This window comes from Melanerpes formicivorus, unplaced genomic scaffold (assembly GCF_026170545.1).
Source record: "Melanerpes formicivorus ecotype bairdi unplaced genomic scaffold, bMelFor1.0.p_v2 SCAF_12, whole genome shotgun sequence".
NCBI classification, from domain to species: Eukaryota; Metazoa; Chordata; class Aves; order Piciformes; family Picidae; genus Melanerpes; species Melanerpes formicivorus.
In genome coordinates, this window is record NW_027142364.1 from 773,067 (window position 1) to 799,593 (window position 26,527).

At 50.3% G+C, this 26,527-nt stretch overlaps 2 protein-coding genes across 3 annotated transcripts in view; both read left to right on the forward strand.

Annotated features, from left to right (window-relative positions):
* The window catches only part of STRIT1 (small transmembrane regulator of ion transport 1), a 221,839-nt gene that overhangs the window by 191,949 nt on the left and 3,363 nt on the right, over window positions 1-26,527 (forward strand). The gene's annotated exons all lie outside the window — the stretch shown is intronic.
* Window positions 1-26,527, forward strand: DHX36 (DEAH-box helicase 36). The gene is made up of 25 exons (XM_068144880.1): window positions 1-231; window positions 713-834; window positions 1,881-2,082; window positions 2,757-2,795; window positions 3,738-3,908; window positions 5,502-5,581; window positions 6,523-6,597; window positions 6,732-6,898; window positions 8,407-8,488; window positions 10,044-10,184; window positions 11,609-11,711; window positions 12,550-12,637; window positions 13,751-13,806; window positions 13,923-13,987; window positions 15,515-15,658; window positions 16,283-16,400; window positions 17,044-17,142; window positions 18,262-18,435; window positions 18,841-18,927; window positions 20,328-20,411; window positions 20,507-20,606; window positions 20,690-20,780; window positions 23,011-23,131; window positions 23,698-23,850; window positions 25,949-26,527. The coding sequence occupies exons 1-25, from the start codon at window positions 19-21 to the stop codon at window positions 26,132-26,134; spliced, it is 2,961 nt and encodes a 986-aa protein (XP_068000981.1). The 5' UTR covers window positions 1-18; the 3' UTR covers window positions 26,135-26,527.

The following is a 26,527-nucleotide window of genomic DNA, read 5'->3' on the forward strand; positions in this document are numbered from 1 at the left end:
AGCCGGTTGCCGGCGGCCATGAGCTACGAGCACCGCCGCGATTGGGGTCGGGGCCGCGGCGGGGATGGCGGCGCCTCCTCCGCGGCCGCCGGCGGCCCCTCCTCGGCGGGGGGACACGGAGGCCGCGGCGGGGGCCGCGGGCGTCATCCCAGCCACCTGAAGGGCCGCGACATCGGGCTGTGGTACGCGCGGAAGCAGGGCCAGAAGAGCAAGGAGGCGGACCGGCAGCAGGTGAGGGGCGGCCGCGGGGCTCTCTCCTCCGTCCCGCTTCCCCAGAAGGGTGGGCAAGGTGAGGCTACGGCGGGCAGGGCGGGCGCGGACGGCTGCCTTCCTGATCGATGCTTTCAAGCGGAGAGCCCGGCCGCGGGTGGGCGAGGGCGGCAGCGGCGGGGCTGCGGTGTGAAGGGGAAGCTGTCACGACAGGCCTCGCCCCCGACAGCGGCCAGGAGCCGGGACCGGCCTGTCCCTCTCTGCCGCTGCCTCTGCAGGGCTGTCCTTGGCCCGCAGGCGTGCACGTTGCTAAGTGCTTGTGTGAGATGGTGGAAGGAAGATGTGTTCCCCTCGGCGTGCTGCAGCCGCTCCTCAGGAGCAGCTTAAACATCCCGAGTCATGCCCTGGGAGTCTGGCTGGTTCGGTGTTGGGGTGTTGTTAGTGCCATAGCTGTAGGTACGCTGGATGAAGGCTGATGGGAAGGGCGCTTTTCTTCCCCCAGAGAGCTGTCGTGCGGATGGATGAGCGCAGGGAAGAGCAAATCATGCAGCTCCTGAACAACGTCCAGTCTAAAACTGAGAAGGAGCAAGAAGCCATGTCCTGGTGGTCTGGGGATGAGGATGGGTAAGGAGATGCCATTGTGATGCTTTGATTTACTTGGAACTGAACAGACTGCCCACAGGCTGGTAGGAAGGAGCATCACACAATGCTTATGTTTAGTGAGGTTCACAACTACACTCTCGACAGACCCACAGACTGGGTTGGGTTGGGAGGCACCCTGGAGGTGATCTAGTTCCAAACCCTCTGACGTGGGCAGGGACACCTCCTGCTAGAGCAGGTTGCTCAAGACCCGAACCAGCCTGGCCTTGAACACTTCCAGGCTTGGAAGTGCCCTGAATCTCCTCTGGGGTAACTTGAGGCCATTTCCTTTCATCCTGTCACTTGTTACTTTGAGGTCACCCAACACAGTCCTGGTGGAGTAAAACCCAGCAACACAGAAGCCGTGTGAGCTGTCGCACTGCAACAGTCGTAACCAGTGCTGTCAGGCTCTCCTCCAGGTTACTCTGGAGTTTGGGGTGTTACATTTCTAGTTAGAACCATAAAATCCTGTAAGTGATCTCCAGGCCCCATGAGAGTAGCTCCGTGGGACTTTTCAGCTCCCCCCATCCCTGGAGTCAGCCTTCCAGAGTGGCATTTTACTTCCATCTCTCAGTTATTGTCCAGTCTTGGAATGTTTTCCCAGCCTCAGTGGAATAGGAGCTGTTCTTGGAGGATTTGAAACACCACCAGTGGAATGGGCAGCCAGGAGAGTTGCTCTGAGCCCCCTGAGGTGAGGGGTTTGGATCGCCGGGTGAACGATCCAGGTGCAGGACAGCGATCGGGCAGTGGGCTCAGCAGCACATCCCTGGAGGTGTTTTATTGCTCTCTTGGCTTTGTTTTGATTGAAAAGAGCCATGCCATATCTCTAGAGATGGAGGCAAAATCTTGGGCAGCTGCTGAGCTTCCATGGGTCAGTGGCATGTGCCCTGTCCACATGACCTGACAGCCAAGTGACTCCTGGATGTGATGCCTCACAAACAGATCGAAGCTTTGCCTTGTTGGTTCATTCGCAGTGGACAAGCACTTCCTGAACAGTCTTTGAAGTTTCTGTTCTCTGTTTTTAACTTCAGGCCTGCTCCAGAGCAGCCTGCAAAGGCGAAACCACAGGCTGAAAAAGCTCCTGTCAGGCAGAGACCGGTCCCAGAAAAGACATCTCTTGATCGGGATGTGGAGTACCTCTTTGAGAAGAATGAGCAGGATGCTGACTTAGATGAGCAACTGAAAGAGGACCTGAGAAAGAAGAGATCTGACCCCAGATACATTGAAATGCAGGTACTTTTGCATGTGTTAAAAAGAAAGCTTTTCACTGTGTTGTTTTGTTTTGTGGGGGGTTTAGTTAGTTAAACTCGCCTGAAAATGTAACTTTTGTACCATTTACTCACTAAGAAATGTTCATGGTGCTCCTTCTGCTAAAATACATTCAGCATTTGCACAGTGCCCATCTCTAGCACACTGATTCACAGCCAGACTTGAAGGGGGCAATTGCTTGATGGCATACAATCCAAAATGTGAAGCTCTTGCATTGTTTAGCTGGCTGGGGGGTGGGGAAAGGGGTGGTTCTCTTTGGTTTTCAGTGGATTCTAAGCCCTCGTTTATGTCTCAAACTGAAAGCACAAAGCTCAGCTCCGAAGGAGCTGCCTCTTCAAGATGTCATTTGCATTGTTCTAGCAGCCAGAGGTGAAGCTGTCAGCTCACACAGCCTTGCCATGAGCAGATGGCTCTCCCTTTGGCCTCAGTCCTGTGGCTTGACGCGTGTGCGTGTTGGTTTGAAACAGCTTTGCTGAGCAGACCACACATGAAATCAGACTTGTTTGGATGAATATGAGGTGAACATTTGTTGTGTTATGTCTCAGTTTAAGCCTGGGCCACAGATGAAATCTGCTGAATTGCTTCAAGTGTTGCAATGTTAACTGAAGCTATGTGCTGCTGTTTTTTCTTCCCCTCAGAGATTCCGGGAGAAGCTCCCTTCCTATGGGATGAGGCAGGTAAGTGTGTGTTCAATGGGAAAGGATGTGCATTTCTGCTGTCAGCTGGGGGGGGGAAACCCTGGTGTGCCTGGGGCTAGCAGGAAACCTTTGTTGCCTTTCATGAAGCTGTGACACTGGGTTTGACATCTTTCACTCAAGCAGCTCAGGCTCACTGCTCCGTGATGTGCAGAGGTCGCTGTGGGGCGCTCTGTGGTTTTATCAGTGCAGAAGTCTCTGTGGGGCTCTCTGTGGTTTTATCAGGAGGGGCAGCATTCTTCATGCAAATGAGATTGAATGTAAAATCAGTTTCTTCCTTTCTTGTTTTTTAAAGTATAGATGTTTAAGCTGCATTTCTTTCTTTTAAGCATGGATTTATTTATCTGTTTTCCTCTGCTAGTTAAACTTCCAGACCATTCCTGGTCATTTGGGTGTTGTGTGGGGTAATTAACCACCCCATAAATCATGCTTCCTTATGCATAAAATGTTGAACATTTGCCCAATATAGAATTAAATATAATGCCAATGCCAATTAAATCTCTTTAATCACAGACTTAATGGCTGTACTGCTCCCTCTTGCTGCCATTAGATCCCCAGTCCAAGTGTAACATCAGTGGTACTGTGGGTTGTTATTAATTGGTGTCTCTAAAGAGCCACAGAAGGCAAATGGAAGGGGGAAAAACGTTTAAACAACGAATTCATGCTTTCATTTTAGTTCTTTCATGTTGTTTTCACCCAGGATATTAACTTTCAAGGCAGTATTCAGGTTTGATAGGCCCTGAGCCTTAGGCATGTGAAGTGCAAATGGGCAGGTTTGGGCTGAACTCTTTGGCATGACAAGAAACAGATGAGTGTCTGTTTCTTTAGCTGCTGTGACACTTGCTCCTAAGCTCACCCCAAAACCACTCTCCAGCCTGCTGTGAGCAGTAGTGCAATAAATGCTGTCCCTGTGTTTGGCAACAGGAGCTTGTCAACCTGATAAACAATAATCGAGTGACTGTGATCAGCGGGGAAACCGGCTGTGGCAAGACGACCCAAGTGACACAGTTCATCTTGGATGACTACATTGAGAGGGGGAAAGGCTCTACCTGCAGGATTGTCTGCACTCAGCCCAGGAGGATCAGTGCTATCTCAGTAAGTTGACAAACTGACAATCATAGAATGGCTCAGGTTGGAAGTGACTTGAGAGATATCTGCTTCAACCTCCCCACCATGGGTGGGGACTCCTCTCAGCTAGACGTGGCTACTCAAAGCCTCATCCAGCCTGGCCTTGAACACCTCCAGGGAGGGGGCATCCAAAACCTCCCTGGGCAGACTGTGCTGAAAAAATTCTTCCTAAGGTCCAGTCTAACCCTGCTCTCCCTCAGTTTCAAACCATTCCCCCTTGTCCTGTTTCTAGACACCCTCTTGAAAAGTCCCTCTGCAGCCTTCCTGTAGGATCCCTTCAAGTACTGGAAGGCAGCTTTAAGGTCCTCCTGGAGCCTTCACCTCTCCAGGCTGAATTCCCCCAGCTCCCTCAGCCCTTGGATCCAGCCCTTGGATCATCTTTGTGGCCTCCCCTGGACTCTCTCCAGCAGTTGTGTGTCCTCCTTATGCTGGGGACACCAAAACTGGAGGCAGGATTGGAGGTGAAGTCTCAGCAGAGCAGAGCCAAGGGGCAGAATCCCCTCTCTTGCCCTGCTGCCCACACTGCTCTGGCTGCAGCCCAGCACACAGCTGCCTGTTGGGCTGCATGAGGGCACTGCTGGCTCCTGGGGAACTTCTCAGCAACCAACACCCCCAAGCCTTTTTCTTCAGGGCTACTGTCAACCCACTCTGCTCCCAGCCTGGGTTTGTGCCTGGGAGTGACCCTACCCAGAGTAACTTTACTGCTTGTTGTGATTTGTTTCCCCAGTAAATGAGAGAAAACATTACTGCTTTACTTGTAATCCTTGATGAACAACACATTTCTTCCTGGGGCTAGGATCCCTGGGCAAGCTTCTGAACTGAGTGTGCAACCTGCTGGATTATTGGAAGTGAAGGACTGAACTAATTCCTAATGACCTCTCAAACTGCTCATGCTAAATGTAAAGCTCAAGATGAGCCTTCAGCCTGCAGTGGACAGGGAAGGAGGCTTCTTGTGTGTTTTCAGTCACCTTGGATTCTACTGCAAACAACAATCCTGTTAATGTACCTCAATTTCATACACTTTGGTCTTTGAGTGCTGGCACTGCAAGCCTCATCCTTCCCTGAAACTAATCATGGCTCTCATCTGTGATTTTAATTGGCTTGGGCAGTGCAGATGTCAATGGAAGCAAACACCACTGACTCTCCTGTGTCAGGCCTTTTAGAGGTACATTAATGAGCAAGAATTTGCCTTTTAAGTGCAGAGCAATTATTCTTCGTCGTGGCTAAGTGTCAAATGATTCCAGAACCTTACTTCCCACGAGGAAAAGCTCACCCTGCTTTGAGTGAGTGTGTTGCTAATGCCTAAGTGGTTGTGGTCCTTTAAAGCACTGTCTGGGTTGCAAACCTGGCCTTGGGTTGCTGGTGGGAAGCACTGCCCTCAGTGGGGGAGGAAAATAGGATTCCCAGAGGGTTTCTTTGTGGTTTCCATAACATCTCGGTTCGAGGCATTTCCTGCTGATAGAAGCTGCAGAGCAGCCTTGTGGGATTGTTTTGGGAAACAGAACCATGTTTTTTTTAATGCACTATTTTGATTTTACTTGATTTTTTTTCTTTTCTAAGGTGGCTGAGAGAGTTGCTGCTGAAAGGGCAGAAGCATGTGGCAGTGGCAAGAGTACAGGGTACCAAATCCGCCTGCAGAGGTAAGAGCATTCCCCTGGCAGTCCTTCTTCAACCAAGAAAGGCCTGAAAAGTAGTTCTGAGCTTGGACAACTGCTTTCATTCTGGGTGGTTTTTTTTTTCCCCTCCAAAGGGAATTCCTGTGGAGACCTGAATAAGGTTTCTGAAATACAGCAAACAGTTTGAGCTTGCTGTGTTTGATGCAGCTTGCAGCAGTGGCTAGCACCCCATGTACTCTTGCTCTCTTCCCAGCTCTTCCAAAGGGTTCTGCTGTAGCCAGAGACAAAATTGATGTCCCTAATCCATGAATTTCAAGGAAATGGTGCTATAAGCCATATTTCTGGGGAAAAACTCTGTATTTGCTACACTTAGGTATTGAGTGACCCCACTGAGCTCAGGTAATGAAGTTAGCTGCATTGACAGGAGATTATAGATCTAGTGCCACAGAGCAGAAACCTTTGCATTTGGGGTCATCTGCCCTTTGGAAAAGAGATTTGCAATGTTGCCAGCAAATAATGGAGCCTCAGTTATCACTGAGGAGAAGCTCTGCCAGTGAGAGGAAACAGCTTACTCCTCTCAGCAGTGTAATCTGAGTCCGTAGAATCTCATTTGTGTGCTGCTTTGCTACTGGGTCAAGGATGTTAACACTGCTGTCTGTTAGCTGTCATCCGTGCTGAGCTGAGATAGCTGCAAGAACCTGGGCTCAGCAGGCCAGTGTGGAAATGGTGAGAAATGATGGCTGGGGAGCCAGGGCCCATCAGAGCACAAATCATTCCTCCCCCATCAATGCAAACGCTGCAGCTCTGGCCCGAGTCCTCCTTCCTCCCACCGAGCTGTGAGCGAGAGGCTGGAGAATGAGTTGCACTTCATCATGTCTGGAGCGGCTCTGTCTTCCTTGGAAGCTTTTAAAGTGCCCTGTGAAGTGCAGAGGAGAACTGAGGAACTGTTGATGTGTCTCTTGCAGTCGGTTGCCAAGGAAACAAGGCTCAATTTTATACTGTACCACGGGGATTGTCCTGCAGTGGCTCCAGTCAGACAAGTAAGTTCTCCTCTCTAATAGACCCAACGCGATTATGAGCTGGCTCCACTGCCCAGCTCTTTCTAGCAGCCTGGCCTCTGCTTTCTTTCATTCTGTTAAAAACAAACGTCTCCCTTCCTGCCCTTCTCTTTCAGGCACTTGTCCAGCATTAGTCATGTGGTCCTTGATGAAATTCATGAAAGAAACCTGCAGTCAGATGTTTTAATGAGCATCATTAAAGACCTGCTGAACGTCCGCCTGGATCTGAAAGTGATCCTGATGAGCGCCACTCTGAATGCAGAGAAGTTCTCAGAGTACTTTGGTAGGTGACCTGCTTCCTGTCACTGCCCCTCTTGACTCACTGAGGCACTGTGATGCACTTCTCCTATTTTAGGATTATCCAGAGAGGTCAACACTTCAGTTTTACAAATGGGTGCCAGCTACTGGAGCTGCTTATTTGCACTCACTGTTACCTCATTGTCAGCACAGGTTGCTTGTGCAATTGCTGTTCAGAATGGCATCCTGGCCTGCATCAGGAGCAGTGTGGCCAGCAGGAGCAGGGAAGTCATTGTGCCCCTGTACTCAGCACTGCTCAGGCCACACCTTGAGTCCTGTGTCCAGTTCTGGGCCCCTCAGTTTAAGGAGGACATTGAAACACTTGAAGGTGTCCAGAGAAGGGCAACAAAGTTGGGGAGGGGTCTGGAGCACAGCCCTGTGAGGAGAGGCTGAGGGAGCTGGGGTTGCTTAGCCTGGAGAAGAGGAGGCTTAGGGGAGACCTCATTGCTCTCTACAACTCCCTGAAGGGAGGTTGTAGCCAGGTGGGAGTTGGTCTCTTTTCCCAGGCAACCAGCACCAGAACAAGAGGACACAGTCTGAAGCTGTGACAGGGGAGGTTTAGGCTGGAGGTGAGGAAGAAGTTCTTCCCAGAGAGAGTTGTTAGCCATTGGGATGTGCTGCCCAGGAGGTGCTGGAGTCCCCATCCCTGGAGGTGTTCAAGAAGGGATTGGATGTGGCACTTGGTGCCATGGTTTAGTAGTCATGAGGTCTCAGGTGACAGGTTGGACTTGGTGATCTTTGAGGTCTTTTCCAACCTTCTTGATTCTATGACAGCATCTCCAGGGTGTTTTCACCTTAGGTATTTACTGATGCTTCCCATGTTGTAGAAGTCTTGGTGTGAGTGGGAAACCAGATGGAAGCCTTTAGTTGTTCAGTCTTCCAGCATCATCCTGTCTGCAAAGACCTGCAGAGAGGACCAGGAGCAATGGCTTCAAACTAGAGCAGAGCAAATTTAGATTGGAAGTTAGGAGCAAGTTCTGCACCATGAGGGTGGTGGAACACTGAAACTCAGGCGGGTGGCTGGGGCCCTATCCCTGGTGATATTCAAGGTGAGGCTGGACAGGGCTCTGGGCAGCCTGATCTAGTTGAGGATGTCCCTGCTGACTGCAGAGGGGTTGGACCTTTGGAGGTCCCTTTGAGCCTGGAGCATTCTGTGATTCTATAATCCTGTAGCTGGAACCAGGTGAGCAGGCTGGAGAACAAGCAGCTGATTACTACCTCTGCTGCTTTTATTGAACAGCTTTATTTGGAGCTGAGTTTGGTGCCTCCCATGAGAATTTCAAACCAAACCCTATGTTCAAGAAACCTGTGGGCATGGCACTTTGGGATGTGGTTCAGTGGCCATGGTGGTGTTAGATTGATGATTGGACTGCATGATCTTAGAGGTCCCTTCCAAGTGTGCTGCAGGAATAGTGGAGAGTGTTTATTGCCTGTATCACCTCAGTACAATGTTTCATTTGCTGTTTCAAAGCTGAGCTCTGCCTTCCTCAACAGATCATTGTCCAATGATCCACATACCTGGCTTCACTTTCCCTGTGGTGGAATATCTTCTTGAGGATGTCATTGAGAAGCTGAGGTGAGTGTGTTTTCAGAGCAGTATTATAGATGGGGGGGTTGGGGTTTTTTGCTTAGTATATTTCCAACACCAATAAATAAGCTAAGGGAGACCCAGCTGTGTTTTCCAACAGAAAACCTTTCAAGGCACCTTTGGTATCACAAGATGCCAGCTTGGAAGGGACCCCAAGGATCACCTGGTCCAAGCTTTCTAGGTAGCAGTAGAGTTGAAATGAGCTGGCCCAGCACCCTGGCAAGCTGAGTCTTAAAACTCACTGTGGGGGACTCCACCAATTCCCCTGGGAGAGGATTGTTCCACTAGGAACCTCCCCAGCAGTAACTTCTCCCCATCACCCCTTGGCTTCTCCATGGGACTCCTTATGCAAAGGAAGTCTCCATCCCCCTGGCAGCCACCCTTTATGTGCTGGTCCATGGTGATAAGGTCTCCCCTAAGCCTTCTCTCCTCAAGGCTGAACTAACCCAGCTCTCTCAGCCTTTCCTCATGTGGATGCCAGGCCTCTGCAGTAGCTTTTGCACTGATGAAGAATGTCACCTGGCTACCTGGAGATTTTGGCATGGTGAATTTCCAGGCTACTAAACTGAGCTACTCTTTCTGTTTGTTCAGATCTCTTCTCTAGGTGCTTATAGTAGAGGTGAGGCCTGGGTTTATAAGCAAGATCTCTTTCAGGAAAGTCAGTGTGAGGCTCTTAACCAAATGTAACCATCCAGTTGGGTATGTTACAGCATGAGATGTAACAAACCTAAGTGCTGGGTGCTGCACTTTGGCCACACCAACCCCATGCAGTGCTACAGGCTGGGGGCAGAGTGGCTGAGAGCAGCCAGGCAGAAAGGGATCTGGGGGTGCTGGTAGATAGTAGGCTGAACATGAGCCTGCAGTGTGCCCAGGCAGCCAAGAGGGCCAATGGCATCCTGGCCTGGACCAGGAAGAGTGTGGCCAGCAGGAGCAGGGAGGTCATTGTGCCCTGTGCTCAGCACTGGTTAGGCCACACCTTGAGTCCTGTGTCCAGTTCTGGGCTCCTCAGGTTAGGAATGATGTTGAGATGCTGGAAGGTGTCCAGAGAAGGGCAACAAAGCTGGGGAGGGGTCTGGAGCACAGCCCTATGAGGAGAGGCTGAGGGAGCTGGGGTTGCTTAGCCTGGAGAAGAGGAGGCTCAGGGGAGACCTTCTTGCTATGTACAATTCCCTGAAGGGAGGTTGTAGCCAGGTGGGGGGTGGTCTCTTCTCCCAGGCAAGCAGCCCCAGAACAAGAGGACTCAGTCTCAAGCTGCACCAGGGGAGGTTTAGGCTGGATGTTAGGAAGAAATTCTTCCCAGCAAGAGAGATTGGCCATTGGGCTGTGCTGCCCAGGGAGGTGGTGGAGTCACCATCCCTGGAAGTGTTTAAGAGCCTGGATGAGGCACTTGGTGCCATGGTTGAGTTGATGAGATGGTGTTGGGTGGTAGGTTGGACTGGATGATCTCTGAGGTCTTTTCCAACCTGGTTAATTCTGTATTCTGTAATTAATTAGCTTGTGACTTTGGTGTGAAGGTCTGTGTGCTTGTGGTTTTGGTGTTTAGGTATACTCCAGAGAGCACAGACCGTCGCCCCCGCTGGAAGAAAGGCTTCATGCAGGGCCACGTGAGCAGGCCGGAGAAAGAAGAGAAGGAGGAGATCTACAGGGAGCGATGGCCAGAGTACCTGAGGCAGCTGCGGGGAAGGTTGGGCTCCAGTGGCTCTGGTTGTTTGCTTGCATTGTGTTTCTAGAGCTTTCTTGTCTGAGACACAGAAGCCACTTCCAGAAGTCTGCTTTTGTTTGGGAGAGTTGCCCCCGTGGAGAGCAGTTGTGCTGGAACTGGCTGTGCCGTTGGCTGGCAGGTGTGGGAGTGCTTGAGCTACCACAGAGAGTTTGCTGGCTTCCTTTGCCTGTGAGAGAGCTGCCAGTCACTTGCTGCTGGTGGTGGTGGTGTCCATGGCAGTCTTCACTGTCTGCAGCTTCCAGCCTTCACTGTGCTGAAGCCTCAGACCATGAAGACAGTGAAGCCCTGAGCTTTGATCATTAGCTCTCTTTTGATGAGTTCTGCCCTTTCTCAGTCTCCTTTGAGAGAGATCTCACAGTCTCTTAGTCCCAGAATCAACAGAACACAAAATGTGCTGGTTTGCCCCTCAGGTGGCTCAGTTGGTAGAGCATCAGACCCTTAATGGGATAGGTCGTGAGTTCAAGCCTGCAGTGGGCAGTAGTGTCCTCCCTACTCTAGTCATGAAGTCTGTGGTAACAGGTTGGACTTGATGATCTTTGAGGTCTCTTCCAACCTTAGGAATACTGAATACTGAATACTGAATACTGAAAGCAAGCAGAACAGCCCCACAAACCCAGCACAACAGGAAGAAACCCTCACCACCACCTTTTCCTCAGACCATTTTAATATGCCTCTAGAGTGGCTTAAAACCCAGCTGATTTTTGTGCATCTGGTAGAGATTGGCCACTTGAAACATTCTGTTGCTGGCCAGCATTTGAGTGCCTGGCTTGTCTGTGTGAGCTGATGAATTGGATAGCCTGGCTGGTTTATTTCAGGAGCAGCATCTTCCTGTTCTTTTCCTGTCCTTTGTCCTCTGCACTTTTTGGGACTGTCTGTGTGTCCAGCTTGGTAACCACAATGACTGCAGAGGGCTTGGTTTCATCTCCCTTTTCTAAGGGCAAAATCCTCAATGCTGTATCTGTCTGGCCTGCCTTTGTACTCCTCCTTCCCTTTCCCTCTCTCTTTGAGTTCAGGAAAGCTAACACTATGGAAAGAAAAGGGCTGAACAGATGTGATGCCTCCTGTGCTCCCTGTGAGGGAGAGGATTAAGGGATGGCTTTGGGCTGTTTAGGTGCTGGGGGTGTTGAATCCATCAGGAGGAAGGCAAGCATGTAGATGCTTCCAATGCAGTTGAAGCATACCATGGCAATTCTTAGCTTACTGTTCCAGGCTGATGATAATCATCCCACTGAACAGCCTCAGGAGCACATTGGAGGTAGAGTAACTGCACAGACAAAGAAATAAATTGATCAGTAGTGGGTCACAGAGGTGTGATGGCAGAGCCTTACAGCAGAAACTTCAGTGTGTGGTGGTAAGTTACCAATGTGTGCTTTCCTTGCTGGTAGGTATTCACAGGGTACCATAGATGCCTTGGAGATGATGGATGATGACAAGGTGGACCTGGACCTCATAGCAGCACTGATCAGACACATTGTTCTGGAAGAAGAGGTACCCTTCTGTCTGCTACCTGCACAGTTCAGTGCTGGGGCTGAGTTGTGGTCACTGGCTGTTGGCAGTGCCAGAGCTGGTAGTTTGGGTCATCACAGATGAGAAGAGGAATCATTTCTGTCCTTCTGCAAAGTTACCACAGCTTTAACTATCTAATGGCTGCCTCAGCCCTGGGTTTAGAACATAGCTGATGGGGTAGAGCCCATGCTGACAGGGGAGCACACACCTCAGCCTTTCCTTGACCATGAGCTGTGCACATGAACTTGGGAAGCTCACAGCTACATTTGATGTGCTTATTTATGGTCCCTCCTGAGCAAGGGGTGGAAAAGGAGCCTGGATTTTAACTGAGAGTAGGGATTATCCCATTGAAAACAGGACAGATAGCTGAAGGGTGGCTCAAAAGCAGCCATTTTGAATCCAATTGCTGCATTTTTCTCTTGGCTAAGCTTCTACATAAGCCTTCAAATTAATTGGGCATCTTAGTTATTTGATGGAAAGTAATAAGCCTCCAAATGAATTGTTAGCTCTTAGTTCTTTCTGTGCCAGGGCCTTTGTTTGTCAAAGGTAGCATTTCTTTTGTAGTCTGTAGCAAAAGCTCCTTTTGTGAAGCAGCTGTAGAAGACTAACTGAAAGCCTCTTCAGTGCACCACTAAACCTCCCTTATGAATTCCCCAGCAGTGGAAGGGGGGTGAGAGCAAGAGCAGTGGAGTTGATGTTCACTGCCTTACATCCACACTGTGCAGTTTCTTCAGTGCTTTTCCTGCCTGAGTGATCTAAACCTGGCTTAGATGCTCTGAAGACCCTTCTCTCTCTTTCCCTGCCCCCCTCCCCAATGTAGGATGGAGCAATTCTGGTGTTCCTGCCAGGCTGGGACAACATCAGCACCCTGCATGATCTCCTGATGTCACAGGTCATGTTTAAATCAGGTAACAATACAATCTTACAGTTCTAGCAGTAGAGTTAGTGCTGAACTCTTTAGTTTTGGCATGGGACTGCAGGCCCTGCTCTGGGTTGATTATTTTTTCTGACCTCTCAGGTTGCAGTGTTCAGCATTTTCTGCATGTCCATGGTGTGTCATTCATCTGCTAATGACAAGGCCCTCATTGCTCACTCCCATACTGAGGAAAATCTGAGGCAGAATCTCAGCTCTGCATCTTTTCCCTTCTGTCCTTGCTCATAGCTATGGCAACTTCCACTCCAAACTAAACTTTCTTCATCCTGTGTTCACTTCCTCTCTTGATTCTCCAGCAGCCTCTGTCTCCTGCATTGCTGGCAGTTGCCTTGGAATCCTGTTTATTCCCAGAACCTTTAACAGGAACTGAAATACCCTGTGCCTGTCTGACCCATTTCAATTTGTCTTGTTTGCATGGCTCAGATTTTCATCTAACTCTGCTCTTGACAATCCACCTGGGTGTCCTTACAGCTTGTGTTGTGGGCATTGCATGGATAAAGATGTTTGGGGGGAAGGTGGGAGGGTGGTCAGTCTGGGGGGAGGGTGGTCAGTCTGGGGGGGAAGGTGGGAGGGTGGTCAGTCTGGGGGGGAAGGTGGGAGGGTGGTCAGTCTGGGGGGAAGGTGATCAGTCTGGGGGGAGGGTGGGAGGGTGGTCAGTCTGGGGGGAAGGTGATCAGTCTGGGGGAAGGGTGGGAGGGTGGTCAGTCTGGGGGGGAAGGTGGGAGGGTGGTCAGTCTGGGGGGAGGGTGGTCAGTCTTGGGGGGAAGGTGGGAGGGTGGTCAGTTTATGAAGCTTGAGCAGTTATTTAATGAGTTGAGAACAAAAAAAAGTGAAACATAAATGACTCTACATCATTTCATATCTCATCTTAAACTGACAGCAAAGTGCAACCAAATCCTTTACACCTTTTGACTTTAGAACCAGCCACTCTGCTACCTGAGCCTCTGAATTCAGAGCAAGGAGCAGTAGATGGCTTGCAGCAATATTTCCTCTGTTCTCCATTGCTGATTTGTTCTTTGTTGTTGTTCTCCTGCCCAATTCCTCTGTGCTTACACCACCTCTCTTACTGATTCTTTTTACTGTTCAGACAGGTTTATTATCATTCCTTTACATTCACTGATGCCCACTGTTAACCAGACCCAGGTATGCTCTGCTTTTGTTGTCCTATTTCACTACTACTACCAAAAAAAATTATCATACTCTGATGAAGGCTGAGTTGGATTTTGCCAAATGTGTAAATGGGCCCTGGGTAATTGCAGGTTTTTAAGAAGACCCCTCCAGGAGTAAGGAAGATTGTGATTGCTACCAACATTGCAGAGACCAGGTAAAGAGCTGAGTGTCCAGAGCAGAGATACGTCATCCCTGTAGCAAAAGAACTCATCAATTATAGAATAGAGTAAAATAGAATTAACCAGGTTAGGAAAGACCTTTGAGAGCACCCCATATAGGAAGAGACTGGATGGGGGGGCTTGGTGCCATGGTTTAGTTGATTCCATGGTGTTGGGCGATATTTTGGGCTCGGTGATCTCAAAGGGCTCTTCCAGCCTGGTTAATTCTATTCTATAAGAGATTGAGTCTGCATGCAGGCAACCCCAGGCAGAGCTACAGGCTGGGGTCAGAGTGGCTGGAGAGCTGCCAAACAGAGAGGGACCTGGAGTGCTGATTGACAGCTGCCTGAACATGAGCCAGCAGTGTGCCCAGGTGGCCAAGAAGGCCAAGGGCATCCTGGCCTGCATCAGGAATAGTGTGGCCAGCAGGAGCAGGGAGGTCATTGTGCCCCTGTGCTCTGCATTGGTTAGGCCACATCTTGAGTCCTGTGTCCAGTTCTGGGCCCTTCAGTTTAAGAAGGACATTGAGACACTTGAAGGTGTCCAGAGAAGGGCAACAAGGCTGGGGAGGGGTCTGGAGCACAGCCCTATGAGGAGAGGCTGAGGGAGCTGGGGTTGCTTAGCCTGGAGAAGAGGAGGCTCAGAGGTGACCTCATTGCCCTCTCCAACTCCCTGAAGGGTGGATGTAGCTGGGTGGGGGTTGGTCTCTTCTCCCAGGCAGCCAGCACGAGGACACAGTCTCAAGCTGTGCCAGGGGAAGTTTAGGCTCGAGGTGAGGAGAAAGCTCTTCACCAAGAGAGTCATTTGTCATTGGGATGTGCTGCCCAGGGAGGTGGTGGAGTCCCCACCCCTGGAGGTGTTCAAGAGGGGATTGGATGTGGCACTTGGTGCCATGGTCTAGTCATGGGGTCTGTGGTAACAGGTTGCACTCGATGATCCTTGAGGTCTCTTCCAACTTTGATACTGTTGAGTCCAACCCATCACCCAACATCATCTAATCAACTAAACCATGGCACCAAGTGCCTCATCCAGGCTTCTGAACACCTCCAGTGATGGTGACTCCACCACCTCCCTGGGCAGCACATTTCAATGGCCAATCTCTCTGGGAAGAACTTCCCTAACATCCAGCCTAAGCCTCCCCTGGTGCAGCTTGAGCCAGCAATGCATCTTTGTACCATTCCCCTCTATCTTTAGACATGTTCATAGACTAAACAGCAGCTTTCCTTTAATTGTTTTAAACAATTAAAGCCTGGATGTTACTCCAATGACTCAGTACCTGATAAATCTGAGCTGCCTGTCCCCTCTGCAGGCTTCCTAACTCCATGTGGGGACTTCTGCCAAGCCTAGGAGAACAAACCAAGCTCTTTCTTGAGCTGCTTGGGAACATAACTCTTAATGAAAACTCCAAACACAGATCTTTTTGTTGTTGTCCTTGGGGAGGGGGAGGGGAAAGAGGCTCTCAAATCCCAGCTGAAGTTTGCAGAGCTGAAGAGCTGCTTTGCTTCCCTCTCTGGCTCAAACAGCATCACAATAGACGACGTCGTGTTCGTTATAGACGGGGGGAAAATAAAGGAGACTCACTTTGACACCCAGAACAACATCAGCACCATGGCAGCAGAGTGGGTTAGTAAAGCTAATGCCAAGCAGAGGAAAGGTCGAGCAGGAAGGTAAGAGTGATGGGGGGTGGGCAGAGTTTGGGGCAGGGTTTCCATCAGCCCTTGGGCACAGGTGTGCCGCAGATAGGATTTGGTTCCCTGCCCAGCAGTAGATACCTGCACAACTCTCTCTTGTTCTTGGGGAAAGAATGATTTCTGTGTTAGGAAACTGGCTTGACTGGTGCTGCCTTTAACTCCTGAGTTTCCTCCTTCCCATAAAAAGTCCTGCATTTTGTTACAGTGCTGTGGGTTGTCTTTGCCTTCCTACCTGATTTGTGAGGCCACAACACGTTAAAGGCACAGCAGCCTACACTTTAACATCAGTTAGCCACATACCAAGTTATCTTAAATCCCTCTCAAAGCACCTTGTGGAATTCTTTCTCCCTTGTTCAGACCTTCCCTGGTCTCTCCATTGCTGCTTTTGAGCAGCTGACAGGAGTGTTTTCTGTGTTCTGCATGCCTCTTTTGATGGGTCAGGTCAGAAAGCTGAAATTACTTCTACACACTTCATCTCTGAGTCCTTGAGGAGCTTGGGAAAGCTGTTCAGAAACAAACACAGCCACAGTGTCACAGTATCATAGTGGTGGTTGGGGGGGGAAGCCCCAAACAAACAGTTGTTGACTGGAATCATTGCAGAGTTCAGCCAGGCCACTGCTACCATCTCTACAATGGACTCCGTGCCAGCCTCCTAGATGACTACCAGCTACCAGAGATCCTGAGGACACCTTTGGAAGAGCTCTGCTTACAAATCAAGGTAAACACAGGAATCTTCCAATTTGCTCTCTTCTGCCCATTGGAGTAAGAGGTTGAGAGGTTAAGTTAATGCAGCTCTGAGCTTAGGGCTGTCTTCAGGTCAGAATTCTGTGACGCCCGAAGTACAAAGCGTTTAGCTGATGGTTGCAGCACCTCTTGCAAAGTGCATGCTTGTCTCTAGAGGCATCAAGCCCAGAAGAGAACTGCCTGGTGTAAACAAAAGCTGAAGTCTAGTAACAAAAAGAGGGGACTGTGCTTCCCCTCCTCTCCCCCAACTACCCTTTAACCCCGGGAGCTTAGGTGAGAATGTCGGTGAGCAAAAGGAGGGAGATGATGCTTGGAAGGAGTTCTAGTAAGAAGTGGCTTTACAAGTGGCAGGAGTTGCCTGTTTGGCAGTTTGCACTGAGTTGCTTGAGAACCAGCATGTGTGTGCATGCTGAATGGGAACAGCTCCTTGTGTCTCAAAATTCATCACTAATGCTAATTAAGAAGCAAGGATGCAAATGAACGTGTGACACTCGAGCTCAAGCTGGGAATTGCTCACCCTTTCTTTAATTAGTGTGCTCACTGCTTACCAGTTTTAGGTAGCCATCATTCTTCAGCTGCTGCAGGGTTTGGTTTTTGTTTCCTTTATTTCCTTTCAGATCCTAAAACTTGGTGGAATTGCTTCTTTTCTGAGCAAGCTCATGGATCCACCGTCTCGTGATGCCGTCCTGTTGGCCATAAATCACCTAATGGAGCTGGTAAAGTCTTGCTTAATGCACTGCAAGGACAAACCTCTTCAGAAGCACATTACTGTGGTGTGTTTCAGACAGTTCTGATTGTGCAGGTCTGGACATTTGCAGCCCCTTACTGCACTGTGCAGAGCTTATCTATCCTTGCTGAACAGAGGAAGTAATTCCACATAATGTGTGATGTTCATAGGCTGCATAGTGCCTGAGGACCTTTCTAAATGGCTTAAAACACAGGGAGGTTGGACTAGATGGCTTCTAAAGGTCCTTTCCAACCCAAACCATTCTGTGATGCCTCTGCAGCCCACCCTGCAGATATATAGCTGCTTCTCTAACACTCTGCTCATGACTGCATCCACTGAGCCTTCCTGTCCCAGCCAGGTTAGTGAAGACTTAGAATCATAGAATCAACCAGGTTGGAAAAGCCCTTGGAGATCATCAAGTCCAACCTATTCCCTAACACCTCCTGACAACTAAACCATGACTCCAAGTGCCACAGCCAGTCCTTTTTTGAACACCTCTAGGGATGGTGACTCCACCACCTCCCTGGGCAGCACATCCCAAGGGCCAATTTCCCCTTCTGGGAAGAACTTTCTCCTCACCTCCAGCCTAAACTTCCCCTGGCACAGCTTGAGACTGTGTCCTCTAGTTCTGGGGCTGGGTGCCTGGGAGGAGAGACCAAGAAGAGACTTTGAGACCCTTTTTCTGTGGGCAGATAAAGCTTATGGGAGAAAGGTCTTGTGTGTCATTGTCTCTTTGGATGCTGGGGAAGGGGAGATCAGGGACACATTTGTAGCACTCACTGCTTGCTCTGATGATATTTGTAGTTTGATCAGGAGAACAGAAGGACACTTAAGTGTATAATCCTTCATACTGTTGTCCAGAGGGACACTGGGCCCTAGTAAGCAGCTTGAAACACAACTCAAGCTGGTTGCCCTTTCCTTGGACCTAACAGAGCTTGCTCCACAACTTGCTTACTCACTTCCCTGTCAGACCTTACTGCAGCTAGCTGTGCCCCCAGCTTTCCTTTGTCCTCTAGGTGTGCTCAGAGGCTGTTTCAAGGAAATCCTCCCCATTTCAAATGCTGTTTATTCTTTTTTGTTTTCCCCCCCTGTTTTCTTCTTCTGACAGAATGCTTTGGACAGACAGGAAGAGCTGACCCCACTGGGTGTCCACCTAGCCCGACTGCCAGTTGAGCCACACATTGGGAAAATGATCCTCTTTGGAGCTTTATTCTGCTGCTTGGATCCAGTGCTTACAATTGCAGCCAGCCTCAGCTTTAAAGACCCTTTTGTCATTCCTCTGGTAAAGTTTCCAAGAGAAAGGAGATCTAGCCTGACCTAGTGTGGGGTGTCCCTGCCCATGGCAGGGGGGTTGGAACTAGGTGATCCTCATGCTCCCTTCCAACCCTGACTGATACTATGATACTCTGAGTTACAGATCAGGTGTTGAGAATCTGAGAAGGATATCAGAATTTAGTGGGATGTTGCAGTACAACAGCATTTCATTGTGTTAATTACATTAACTTCAAGCACTTCATTGTGTTAATTACATGTTTATTGGCAAAAGCTTGCCTTCCCATACCACGAGGGCCTTTACCTACAGACTGCAGGCAGTAGCTTTCATTTTCCTGTCCTGCTGCATGCTGTAGATGTGGATCTTGCTGAGGAACACAGTTATGAATGTTTTACAGGTTCTCTTTCTTCTTAGGGCAAAGAGAAAGTAGCAGATGCCAGAAGGAAGGAGCTGTCCAAGAACACCAAGAGTGACCATCTCACTGTGGTGAATGCTTTCACGGTAGGGCATGCCTCAGTCTTGAGGGCTCTCTTCTGCAATTCCAGTCACAGGCCTTTGTTCTCAGGGCTTTCATCAGGTTTTTAACTGAGGAGTTTGTGCTCTGTAGTATTTCTTGACTCTTACAGAAAGAGACTCTTCATTTTCACCCTTCCAGTGGTGAGGAGTCATGTCTTTGGACTCAGGGACTTTGTTTCTTTCACAGACTTATCCACAAGAGTTTAGGCCTCTGCACTTGTCCTGTTTTCTTACACTTTGGCCACACTAAGCCCCTGCAGCACTACAGACTGGGGGATGGGTGGCTGGAGGGCAGCCTGGCAGAGAGGGACCTGGCAGTGCTGTTTGCCAGCCAGCAGTGTGCCCAGCTGGCACAGAAGGCCAATGGCATCTTGGCCTGTATCAGGAACGGTGTGGCCAGCAGGACTAGGGATGGAATTCTGCCCCTGTGCTCAGCACTGGTGAGGCCTCACCTCAAGCACTGTGTGCAGCTCTGAGCTCCTCACTGCAAGAGAGATCTTGAGGTGCTGGAGTGGGTCCAGAGGAGAGAGACAGCACTGGGGAAGGGACTGGAGGGAAAGTCTGATGAGGTGAGGCTGAGGGAGCTGGGGGTGTTTAGCCTGGAGAAGAGGAGACCCAGGGGAAAACCTTATCACTCTGTACAACTACCTGAAGGGAAGTTGTATCACAGTATAACTTAGGTTGGACTTGTAGTAAGGTGGGGGTCAGGCTCTGCTCCCAGGCAACTTGTGACAAGAGGGGAGGGCATAGCCTGAAGCTGTGCCAGGGAGGTTTAGGTTGGATGTTAGGAAGCAATTTCTCATGGAAAGGGGAATTAGAGACTGGAATGGACTGCCCTGGGAGGTGTTGGAGGGTGTTTAAGGGAAGATTGGATGTGGCACTCAGTGCCATGGGCTGGTCAGTGTGGTGCTGTTAGGTCATAGGCTGGACTTGAAGATCTCAGAGGTCTGTTCCAGCCTCAATAATTCTGTGATAATGTTATTGCTACCTCACCGGAGTAAGTCACTCTTGTTCTTCTGGCCTCTACATGAGGCTGAGGCTGACTTAAGTGTTGGGAGATGTACCTGTATAGTGTTGGGGTGAGAAGGAAATGAATGGCCTGGAATGCAGTTTTTGCCCTGGGCTGTTGAGACCTCCAGGTGAAGCTGTGTGCAGCGTGGCTGGATTGCATTCCCTCAGCACAGACAAAGCAAGCTGTTGATTCCAGGGCTGCAAGGCTGTGGGGTTCTGCTCTGTGCTGCATTTCCATAAACAGAGGACAAAGGGGTTGCTTTCCCTCCTGTGGAGGAGAATGTGAATTGCCTGTGTGAGCTCCAGTTGTTGCTGTCTTTTAATCCCTTGGTTCACTCACAAGCAGCTCTCCCAACTGTGGTTTTCCGTGGTAGGGCTGGGAGGAGACTCGGCGGCGTGGCTTCAGAACAGAGAAGGACTACTGCTGGGAGTATTTCCTGTCTGCAAATACACTGCAGGTAAAGCCTGACTGAGGGAGAGAAGCATGCCTGTGGGGGAAGGAGGGACAGCCTTTTTAGCACAGCATCACTCTGGGACCAATCTTGTCTCCTAGATGCTGCATAACATGAAGGGACAGTTTGCCGAGCATCTCCTTGCAGCTGGGTTTGTGAGTAGCAGAGATCCCAAGGATCCCAAATCCAATACCAACTCAGGTGAAAATGGAAGGAAATGAGATGTGTGAGATAGCTGAAGCCTGTTTGCAGCACTGCATTGTTTCCTCTGCTGTCTTCCACAGATAATGAGAAGCTGCTCAAAGCAGTCATCTGCGCTGGCTTGTATCCAAAAGTCGCAAAGATCCGGCCAAGCTTCAGCAAGAAGAGGAAAATGTAAGGCTTTGGTTTGGTGAACTCAGCACTGCTCAGGCCACACCTCGAGTCCTGTGTCCAGTTCTGGGCTCCTCAATTTAAGAAGGACATTGAGACACTCAAATGTGTCCAGAGAAGGGCAAGAAAGCTGGGGAGGGGTCTGGAGCACAGGCCTGTGAGGAGAGGCTGAGGGAGCTGGGGTTGCTTAGCCTGGAGATGAGGAGACTCAGAGGAGACCACCTTGCTCTCTCCAACTCCCTGAAGGGAGGTTGTAGCCAGGTGGGGGTTGGTCTCTTCTCCCAGGCACCCAGCACCAGAACAAGAGGACACAGTCTCAAGCTGTGCCAGGGGAGGCTTAGGCTGGAGGTGAGGAGAAAGTTCTTCCCAGGCAGAGAGATTGGCCATTGGAATGTGCTGCCCAGGGAGGTGGTGGAGTCACCATCCCTGGAGGTGTTCAAGAGGGAATTGGATGTGGCACCTGAAGCCCTGGTTTACTTAGTCAAGAGGTGTTGGGTGACAGGTTGGCCTGGATGACCTCTGAGGTCTTTTCCAACCTGGTTGATTCTATGTTGGTTTGCATTGGAGATGTTTTCTACATTAGGTCCTTCAACAGTGGCCTGAGTGCTTGAGTAAGGCTTTGTAGCTCAAGTCATGGCTGTGGGCTGCTCTGTTTAAGAAGGGTAGATGAAGAGCAAGGGATTGTTAGTCTTAAGTTAACATCTGGATCGCTGCAGGTCTGTGCAGTAATTTGTGTGCCCTTATGCCATGGATAATGTTCTGTCCATAAGACTGCTGCTGGAGGAGAGCTACCATCCTCTTGGCTCCACAGCAGCAGTTGAGACTCTCTCCTTTCTTATTATTTGGCAAGATAGAGCCCAGAAAGTCTGCTGTATTGATTTGGCACTGCTGCTGGTATCAGGCTGTTTGTTCTCATTACCTGCTCCTCACAGCAAAAGTCCACTGCTCAGAACACAGAAGTGATTTAAGGCAAAGTGAAGAGCTGAGAAACATTTGGGTCAGCTCTTTTTCATGTGTAGTGTGGAAACAGCAAGCTAGAAGCAGCTATTGCCTGCAGTGAAAGCAAACAAAAAGTGACTTCTGTGGAAGGAGTAGGAACAGGTAGTCAGAACTGCACTTGAAATTGTGTGGTGTCCACCTGTCCACAGCTGATGCTGTCAGTAGATACTCCCTGGTAGACTGAGTCCAGGGTGCACCAGTGCTGTGACTGGGGGCTCACTGGGAACCTCCAGGTCTTTTACTGTGAGTGTGGTGAGACAGTGGAGTGGGTTGCCCAGGGAAGCTGTGGATGCTTCATCCCTGGAAGCCTTTAATAGCAGCTTGGATAAGGCTTTGAGCATCCTGGGCTAGTGGGGGAGTGTCTCTGCCCATGGCACTGCATGATCTCAGGGATTGGGAATGGCTTGCTTAGGGTTGCACTGTCCCTGGAGGTGTTCAGGAAATGTGTGGGCATGGCACCTGGGGCCATGGTTTCATGGCCACTGTGGCCTTGGGTTGAAGGTTGGACTTGCTGGTCTTAGAGGCCTTTTCCAACCCAAACAATTCCATGACTCTGAGGCTGCAAACCTGCTGGAAGTTGGTGCCTCTGCTGCATGCTGGAGCTGGCTGTGTGCTCAATGGTATGGTGCACTAGGCAAGAAATGGCTTGAAACTCTGCTTAGGTAACCTTGGAGTCCTTCCTCTGGATAAGGAATACCACCTGTGATGAGGCTGTCAGCCCTCTCCCTTGGGCAGAGAGAGGCAGGCAGGGGCAGGCTGTGAGCCCTCTTCCTTGGGCAGAGAGAGGGAGGCAGGGGCAGGCTGTGAGCCCTCTTCCTTGGGCAGAGAGAGGGAGGCAGGGGCAGGCTGTGAGCCCTCTTCCTTGGGCAGAGAGAGGGAGGCAGGGGCAGGCTGTGAGCCCTCTTCTTTGGGTAGAGAGAGGGAGGCAGGGGCAGGCTGTGAGCCCTCTTCCTTGGGCAGAGAGAGGGAGGCAGAGGCAGGCTGTCAGCCCTCTTCTTTGGGTAGAGGGGTGCTGCCTGCAAGAGCCATCCTGTAGCTTCATCTGGGATCCTTTGGGCAAGGAGTTCTCCTTTCAGCGCTGCTGATGCTGGTAGAGGACTGGAGGAGTTCTGAGCTTGGGACATGACTGTGCTACACTTTCAAGATGCTGATTTTTAACCCTCAAATAACCCCCCTGCCATTTGTATTATGTATTTATGTATAAAAAATGATGTGTGTTTGTTTTTCCATTCAGGGTGAAAGTTTGCACCAAGACAGATGGGACAGTTAATATTCACCCCAAATCAGTGAATGTGGAAGAAACAGAGTTCCACTACAACTGGCTGGTGTACCACCTGAAGATGAGAACTAGCAGTGTAAGTGGAGGCTTTCTCTGGGTGTCACTGACCTGCTGCAGCTCTTTGCTAGGCTTGGGTCAAGGTTCAAAGGGGAGGTGAAGTCTCTCTTTTCTCTTGGAGCCTTCCTGTCTTGGGTCACTCCTTTTACATGCCATCAGATGATGTTCTGTGTGGCACTGGTGGTATTGTTCCCCACAAATGACTCTCTTCTGAGGGTTTGTGGTTGGTTTTTTTCCCTGGGGGGAGAGGGGCAGAGTGTGGTTTAAGGTTCAGGCCACAGCAGCTGTGATTTTATTTCATTTCAATCCAGCCCTAACACTTCTGAATGTGCAGAGGTTTATTCATGTCCTCTGCTTGCTATGGAGTGGTTGGTTGGATTTCACCATGCTGCAGGAAGGGCTCTGTGGGACTGTTCTTTGTCCCTGTTCTGTCTGACTTCCTGTCCCTTTTACCAGCTGGGCTGCTCCATCTTTGTGCAGGGTTGAATAATCACCTCTTGGGATTCTGTTAGGAGGTTCCTTAAGGCCTGCTGATGTCACTGGAGGTGGTGTGAAGGCTAACTGGGCAGCTTTGTCTTCCTGCAGATTTACCTGTATGATTGCACAGAGGTCTCTCCCTACTGCCTCCTCTTCTTTGGGGGAGATATCTCCATTCAGAAGGATAAAGACCAGGACACCATCGCCGTGGACGAGTGGATTGTCTTCCAGTCTCCAGCAAGGATAGCACACTTGGTTAAGGTGACTGCTGCCTCCTCAGGGTGGGACACTGATTGCTCTTGGAGGTTTCTGTGTTGGGTAGCACTCTGTAGCTGCTGATTTCTCACTGCAGGCAGGGAATGTTTTAAATGTTCCAGTGAGAGTTCAAGTGCACAAAGGTCTCCTGGGAGGGTGTGGATGAGTGCAAGTTACAACCTAGCAGTGAGGAGAACATTCGGAGCAGTCTGCATCACAGGGCAGACCTGAGCAGTTGGGGACTTCTTTGTGTTGGGCCTTTGGAGCAGACACTCAGATGGGGTTTATCAACAGCTTGCCTAAGGAGACTGAGGCTGTGTGGCTGCTGAGGCATCAGCCCTCTGGGGGAGGATGTTCTTGTTCAACCAGGGCAGCCTCTGCTGGAAAGGGCTTGGGGATAATGAAAAATGAGAAGCTTCAGAGAAGAATCATAGCTTGGATTGAAACATGTCTGAGGAGGAGTTTCATCTCTAGTTCCACAGCAAAAGCTGTAGGAGGGCTTGATCAGCCTATGGAATATCCTCATGGGTATGGAAAGATGAAGGGGAGGCTCTTCAGCTGGCAGTAAGAAGTTCCAGCTCCAAGGAGCAGCTGAATAGACCTTGATTCAGTTTTAATCCTGAAACAGCCAATGGATGTATAGGCTGTTAAAGGCAACTGCAGCCAAAAATGCTCCTCTGCCAGAAGAGGTAAAACTGCTAGGCCCTTAGAGCTGCCTTCCAGTACTTGAAGGGATCCTGCACAGAAAGAGAGACAGGCCATTGGGATGTGCTGCCCAGGGAGGTGGTGGAGTCACCATCCCTGGAGGTGTTTAGGAAGAGCCTGGATGAGGCACTTGGAGCCATGGTTTGGTTGATCAGGTGGTGCTGGGTGAGAGGTTGGACTTGATGGTCTCTGAAGTCTTTTCCAACCTGGTGAATTCTGTATTCTACAGGAAGGCTGGAGGGGGACTTTCCATGTCTAGAGACAGGATGAGGGAGAATGGTTTTAAGCTGAGGAAGGGTAGGTTCAGACAGGAAGGTTGTGGATGCCTCCTCACTGGGGGTGTTCAAGACCAGGTTGGATAAATCCTTGAGCAGTTGAGTCTAGCCAAGAGATGTCTCTGCCCATGGCAGGGAGGCTGGACTTTAATGATTTCCTAAGGTCCCTTCCAACCTAGACCCATTCTGTGACCCTGAAGATACTAATCTTGAAATGAACTGGCAGGAGGACAGCAGGTTAGAGAGGAGAGCAGGGGGACCAAGAGGTTGGCATGAGATTTAGTACATCTAAGTGCTGGGTTCTACATATTGGCCACACCAACCCCAGGCAGTGCTACAGGCTGGGGGCAGAGTGGCTGAGAGCAGCCAGGCAGAAAGAGAACTGGGGGTACTGGTTGACAGTAGGCTGAACATGAGCCAGCAGTGTGCCCAGGTGGCCAAGAAGGCCAAAGGCATCCTGGCCTGCATCAGGAAGAGTGTGGCCAGCAGGAGCAGGGAAGTCATTGTGCCCTGTGCTCAGCACTGGTTAGGCCACACCTTGAGTTCTGTGTCCAGTTCTGGGCTCTTCAGTTTAGGAAAGATGTTGAGATGCTGGAAGGTGTCCAGAGAAGGGCAACAAAGCTGGGGAGGGGTCTGGAGCACAGCCCTGTGAGGAGAGGCTGAGGGAGCTGGGGTTGCTTAGCCTGGAGAAGAGGAGGCTCAGGGGAGACCTTCTTGCTCTCTCCAACTTCCTGAAGGGAGGTTGTAGCCAGGTGGGGGTTGGTCTCTTCTCCCAAGCACCCAGCCCCAGAACAAGAGGACACAGTCTCAGGCTGTGCCAGGGGAGGTTTAGGCTGGAGGTGAGGAGAAAGTTCTTCCCAGCAAGAGAGGTTGGCCATTGGGATGTGCTGCCCAGGGAGGTGGTGGAGTCCCCATCCCTGGAGGCGTTTAGGAAGAGCCTGGATGGGGTGCTTGGTGCCATGGTTGAGTTGATGAGATGGTGTTGGGTGATAGGTTGGCCTGGATGATCTCCAAGGTCTCTTCCAAGCTGGTCAGTTCCAGTTTGAAGTTGCCGGAGCGCTGCTGTTTGTCCATGGCTCTAACTGCTGCTGCCTTTCTCCCCTTCATTCCAACTGCCGCTGCAGAACTTACGACAAGAGCTTGACGATCTCCTGCAAGAGAAAATAGAAACCCCCCATCCTGTGGACTGGGCTGATGTGAAATCCAGGGAGACAGCCGTGCTGACAGCTATCATAGACTTGATCACAACCCAGGAGAACGAAAGCGTCCGCAACTTCGCGCCGCGCTTCCAGAGCGAACGCTACAGTTGACGCCCTTCCCTCTGTGTCCGCCCAGCCCGACCCTCTTCACCTCTCTCCCCTCCTCTTCCTCTTCCTCTTCTTTCATTTTTTTATAGCATTTATTTAGCTAGAGGGGGGAAAAAAAACTCTTTTTGTGGTTTTTTTTTTAGGGTGAGTTGCTAATTCCCACCCCCTGCTGAAGAGCAGCTCCCGGCAGGCGGCTGCCGTGTCGTCCGTGCGTGCATGGTATTCGGTGTAGCCTTCGGCAAGCCCAGGAATGCAGAGCTAGCAGCGGTAGTTGTTGATGTGTGTGGTTCTTGTCCTGCTGTAGCTTTTGGGGTCTGTTGGTTGCTTTGGTTTGTTGGGTTTGGTTTTTTTTTTAAACCCAGAAATGCAAAAATAAACAAAGGAACACCCACCCCC

Bases quoted from the DNA above. Each gene is read 5' to 3' on its own strand.
- DHX36 (XM_068144880.1), top strand. From the start codon at position 19: ATGAGCTACGAGCACCGCCGCGATTGGGGTCGGGGCCGCGGCGGGGAT. The intron at 2,083-2,756 runs GTACTTTTGCAT...TCTTCCCCTCAG, and splicing joins CCAGATACATTGAAATGCAG to AGATTCCGGGAGAAGCTCCC. The intron at 20,607-20,689 runs GTGAAAATGGAA...TGTCTTCCACAG, and splicing joins CAAATCCAATACCAACTCAG to ATAATGAGAAGCTGCTCAAA.